General features: G+C 43.1%; 1 protein-coding gene across 1 annotated transcript in view; it reads right to left on the minus strand. All coding sequences in view use genetic code 11, as the record gives it.

The window, feature by feature from the left end:
- The window catches only part of EGR_06151 (hypothetical protein), a gene marked incomplete at both ends in the record, with an annotated part of 11,113 nt that overhangs the window by 3,730 nt on the left and 1,382 nt on the right, over window positions 1–6,001 (minus strand). Inside the window, 3 exons of the mRNA XM_024495400.1 lie at window positions 3,572–3,690; window positions 4,379–4,825; window positions 5,789–5,953. Of these exons, the coding sequence (XP_024350231.1) occupies window positions 3,572–3,690; window positions 4,379–4,825; window positions 5,789–5,953 (731 nt within the window). The remainder of the gene's footprint in view (window positions 1–3,571; window positions 3,691–4,378; window positions 4,826–5,788; window positions 5,954–6,001) is intronic.

Raw genomic sequence — 6,001 nt, forward strand, 5'->3', positions numbered from 1 at the left:
ACTTGATTCTTTGTGATGCTGAAATTGGGTAACCACATTTTCTCCTCTTCATAGTCTGGGATGATCCATTGACATGGTATTGTTTGAAATTTTCGTAGGTGGGAAGCTAATTTTTATTCGTACGTGGAAGCCACATGCGCTGTTAGAGGTTGTGTGAGTAATTTGCGATTCCACAAAAATTTGACCAGAGATTGGTGAGGGAAGGCGCATACATCACAACTGCATTACATTTTTCACACAACGGACCGTTTCCCTCTTAGTCCTTCTGCACTTCTACACCTTCTTTTACCCCGGTTTTAAGCCCTCTGTCGATACGCATTATTGTGCATGCTTGACATCGTCAGGCCGAAATTCGGCCTATTTCACCTGTGAAGAAAAGCGTGTGTTCATTCAGCCCTCACCATTCCTCCCAAAATTTAACTCGTAATACACTCAATCATGCTTATTAGCACGTCTTTCGAATCACACCTCTTTATGAAGCCTTTTGTGAAATAGCCAATTACATTTCCACCTCTTCCCACCTCTTCCATTCCCATTTAATGCCATCGTGATCAGGCGATTATTTAATTGACGTGGCACACCTCTCATTACCTCACAACTATGTACTATCTTGTGCGATTTTCAGTTTATAGCTTTAAGTAGCCTCTCAAGTGCTGGAAGCCGCCCCCTTTGGAGCTTCTGTGCAGAATGCCTCTCGTGCAGTGCACATATTGAATTCTCAATATTAAATGGATCCATGTGTGACAATAAAGGCTTGAATTTGATGAGGCAGATGCGTATATTTGTGGTCCTCAAACGTCTGCTGTAGTGTGTGTGCACAGTTTAAAGCCAATGGAAGCGTCTAATTCCACCGGACAAAGACTTGCAACGTGACCCGTTTTTGTCGCTCACCCATATCAATCGCTGTGTTTCCACGGAATCAGGTTGTCCACCTATCACTTTTACAACTACCGCTTCTATTTTCCCGTACTTCATCGAATAAGCATATCATGACAAATAGCATCAGCATGGCTCACGACTTCCAGAGCTCTCGACATCCGAGCTTTAACACAGAAAATGAGAAATTACTTGGTTCTCAGTGTTTTACACCGCAATCACGCGTTGTAGCTTTTAGACAAAGATGCGCACCAATTTTTGGCAGAATAACCTCTATTTTGTGCTCTGCTATTAGTCTTTTACTATGAGACTTCATGAAATACCCATTGGACATAATACCATTCGAGCACTTCCACTTTACAAATCGGGCTTATCTCCGTTCCTTTTCTTAACCAGATGATTCTCTTCTATGCGCTATCTAGCGTTCGGAGAAGGTGACAAGAGATTTGAATGTGGCAGTGTTGAACTACTTAATTAAAAATTCTGCATCTTTGGTTTAAGGGAGACCCCTCCTCCCGGTAACAATGAGCAAGTAGGTGTAGCGACTGACTAAAAGGTTTAGGGACTATTGTTACAAGAACAACTGTCAAGGGTGCTTAACGTTTTAAGTGAAGAGACAAGTAGTTGTGGTGTAGCCCAACAGGTGAAATGAATGCTGCATGCCATGCATCAACAGATAAGGCAAGACAAACCTCTGAATCTGACATCTAATGTGAATGACCTTTTGCGTCATTTACGTACGCCCTTAACGCCATAGTTCTTGGCATGCAATTCACATCGCCAAATTTCCGTCCGCCTGCCTGACCAATAGAGCAAATAATTAGTTAAACAATGCGTGATGCAAAGTGACTTTGGCATTGAAAATCGAGGCGAATGGGATAAAGAGACTAAATCCACTCCACCACCCAACTTCCACTTCTGAAGTCGGTACCGCCTAGTTCCACAAAGCAAGACAATACTTGTGGATGTGTGGGGTGCACTGCAGACGCAATCATCCACTAGGAATGAACGATGTGTTGAAGATGAAATTGCAGCTAAGGGATGAAATTAATCCACTTTGGTACTACTCGGGTAAGGTCTCGTTTCAAGTGGTTTGTGAGAAAGTACGTAGGGATCTCATTTACATTCTGAAGGGTGGAAGATTCAGACCACTATTTTTGTAGGTCGTCATCACAAAGTGACATCTGGCGCCACCGTGGAATTACGTCAACTTCACCACTATGGCTTAGAGCCAAACTGTTTTGAGAAACAATGTGTCAAATAACAAGTTACCTCAGGTAAGTGTGTGCAATTTACCTTACTTGAACTTGAACGACACTTTAAATAAGCATGTTTTTTCATTCGCATTGCAGGAAATTGCACCTCTGCCCTTTGATTGAATAGAACACACAAAAGTAGCCAATGCCCTCAAATTACACTGAATTAAATGTCCAGAATTTGCGACGATTTTTGTTAAATGCATCAGCATGGGAAAAATTGCAATTGGCGCCCTCGGTTCAATGAAACGAGCCCTGCAGTCCTAAAGTAAGGGTGCAAATTAATGAAGCATTGTCGGGCAGTTAAATTTCTGCATCGCTCTTGCCAGCCACTAAGACAGAAGGCAAAAGGTGAAAGCGAAAGCATCGGTAGTTGACTTCAACTAAACAAACTCACCCACTTGCTGGCCTAAGGGCTGTATTTATTTGAAAAGTGAATACAACTGGCCAAATCAGAAACCCTCTATTGAAGTAGGCAAATTGTACAAAGGAATGATGGTTCTTTTCGGCTTTAAGGTAGAGGAGGGCGCGTGAAAGAGAGGTCACAATGAGTGGAAGTGAGGAGAGGGATGAGTAGGTGGAACGAAGAGGTGGTAGATGCTTTTAAGCGAAATTGGACTCCTCGCTCTCCTCACACGTGAGACGCTGACGTCGTCGCATAAGTATTTTGCTCAACGCATCATTCATGGAGACCTTCAGTTTTTCGCCAACGGCAGTATTGTCCTTTAAAAAACATCTCGCTGGGGCCTTCCTTATCTCAATCTGGAACAAGCAGCACAGGTCACTTCAGGCTGATTGACGATTCCATACCCCGGTTTGACGACTGCCTCAATTGCATCCATTAAAAATATCGAGTCAAAAATGTAGCCATAGGCGTTAGCACTGGCAGCGATGCACCAACCCGCAGTACCAAAACATCGGACCACTTCTAATACACAGCTGTATTTACAATTTTACTAAAAATTCCTGGTTCGTTTTGCTTGAGCTGCCAATTTGACGAGCATAAAGCCTGCAATTTTTATCGATGGTTGCAGAAACCTACAACGGAACTTTCTCTTTCCTTTCTCACCACACTTCATTAACTAGCCACATAAGGCCAAGCACTGAAATGTCTGAGTACACTGCAACCAATTACATGTTCCAAAAATCCTTCCTTGAAATAGTGGTTGTCATCTGTTCTGCATTGCACATGTAATGACTACCAGCAGAAAATACCAAATAATAAACAATTTGTCCAAATGACGACTTGGGCTTGTTTAGTTAACGTGCAAACTGATCCCGACGCATAAAAGGAGTCGGGCGCTTACATGATTAAGCCTGAACTATGAGGATCTACGTCTGTACCCACGCACACACACACACACACACACCTAGCCTGTCGGTCAGCTTATAACTTGCAAACGCGGCAAGGCATCGAGTCCTAGAATCTCCTTATACACCATCCGACTACAATTCCATCATCGTGCTCCCTTCCACCAACAGATTTATCCATGGCTGGATGAGTTGCTGGCCAATAGTTGTCAGGTAAGCTCAAGGAATCTCTGTAGCTGACATCCAACTGGCGTTTCCTGGACAACTTCGTCAACCAGTTTATAAAGTGCTACTGAGCCGTGTTCCTGAAGCACATCTCATAGTTGTCTAAACTTCCGATTTTGCGACTATACAGCCAGAGATCATGATACCTGCTTTCCCTGTCTGCCATCCCGCCATCTAACAGTGACGTGATTAGCATGTCAGGCGAAATTTTCGGCAGGGAGTCATCTCGCCATATTATCAAAAAATCCTTTGCATATTTCATTTCTTTTTGTAAAAACGGAGGAGTGAGTATTTGTGTCAATGTGTGCCTTGAAGTGACGGTTTTGATGAATTTCTTGAGGAGAAAATCAGCCGCAGATTTGTAGACACTCAATAGTTGTCAAACTTTGTCGCAGTCATTTGTCATGCTCCATTCCAAAGCACTTGCACAGCGAATTTACTTGACCAGGATTCAATGCAATGGTAAATCGAACAATGTCCCATCATGATGAAGGTGAAGACATATTGTGGAATTCAATGATGCCTTCTATGCAACTCCTCAGCCATTCAAGTGGCAATTTAAGGTTATTCAAGGGCGTTTCAACCTAGCCATGCTCAAGGTCTTACCACTAGCGTTTGTAAATTAGGAGAGATATGGTAAGGTTAACCCGCTACACCAGAAGGACTTATGGCCATTCATGCCGCAAATCACAATGAGTCAAATAACTCACTTTTCTGAGTGTTTTCCGATCAAAAGCCTTGATGTCATCCAAGAAGAGATGGGTGGCGATGGGTTTTGAGCCACCACCATCACTGCCATCACCACGAGCGGAAACAATTATTTGGCTAGAAGAGGGAGGATCAGTTGATGAAGGTGACGATGGTTGTGGAGGTGGAGAAAGGGCCAAACCACCACCACCACCACCACCACCACCACCACCACCACCACCACCACCACCAACCACGCTTTGGGGCACGGGGTCTGGCGGTGGTAATGGTGGAGGGGGAAAGTTGTGATGTGCTGGAATGAAAGTGTGGAGAGGTGCAGGGGCTACATCGGGTTCTTGTGGAGAATTGTGCGCCACCCTCACCGGTGCAGTGATTTTCTCCATGTGATTTGTTTTTGATGGTTTTGACGGAGCACGTTCTTGCTTTTCCCTCCTCATGGCCTCTACAAGCTAAGATCAGATAATGGTATTGGCGTTATACAGTGCGGTTCCCCGATGGTGATAGAGTCGGCAAATGGATCACGTGTTCAGCAGTTTGCATGCAAAATATACGAAAGTGGTTCTCTACATGGTGAATCATTTCCACAATGTTAAATAGCTCCTCCATTCAAAGCTGCATTTTGGCTACATTGAAAATCAACTTTCACATATACAACACCAATTTGATGACACAAACACTGCGTCAATTACTGTTCTTGCACAACTCCCTTGTAGTGATAGAGTTATTTTACAATTGAGAAATTATAAGAGTACAATGAATCTCTTATGAAATGCAAAAGGGAAACACACAAGTGGATGTATTTATTTATCCAAACGGCAATCTGTCTGTCAAAATGCCACGGAGTGCTACAAATTGATTTAACTCTTGTGCGGAAATATTAAATGGCATGCACCGGAAGACCCTCTTTCTACTCTTACTATAACCAATAAACTAGTATCTTTTACCACAAATTAAAATCACTCGTATTCGAACTCTACCATCAGAATCAAACCTGGTCTTTGGAAACACTTTACTAAATCTACATTTATTAAACCAGTGGCAACTGCACAGTTCCAAAATAGAAAATGTAATAGATGCGACGTCAAGGCTACGACATCGAAAGCGCAGCCACGCAACAATGGCAGTTTGGATATTTGCCAACGGAATATAACAGCTCCACTCCATCATGGAAGTGTATGGTCGATGGTCTTAGGGAGTAAACCAGATGCCAAAAACATATCGAAGGAAAAGTGGGAAGAGCAGATCACGAGGCACTTACCAAAGAAAATGCAAGTGAATTTGAGTAAAAAGTGGTTTGACAATATTTCTCATACTAGTGAACAGCCACATGCCTATTATTGTACACATTGCTAATCCCGTGACTGACTTCTTTAGGAATGTCAAATAGAAATTGATTGCATTGAGTTGCTCACCTTCTGCATTCCAACATTCTCCCTGATGAAGTTCAGCACGAGCTTCCTATCATCTTCCGTTCTCACATGTTCTGCAAGACCACCCAGCTCAAGGAAATGTCGAAAGAGGTCATCGTCCAAGCCAACAGCATCAGCTTGTTGAGACTCATTGTTGAAGCCGAGATTCTGACAATGATGGGAAATGGGTGAGCTGGCGGTAAGGTCTGCTTTTTT

This window comes from Echinococcus granulosus (assembly GCF_000524195.1).
Source record: "Echinococcus granulosus chromosome Unknown EG_S00051, whole genome shotgun sequence".
In the NCBI taxonomy this organism is placed as follows: Eukaryota; Metazoa; Platyhelminthes; class Cestoda; order Cyclophyllidea; family Taeniidae; genus Echinococcus; species Echinococcus granulosus.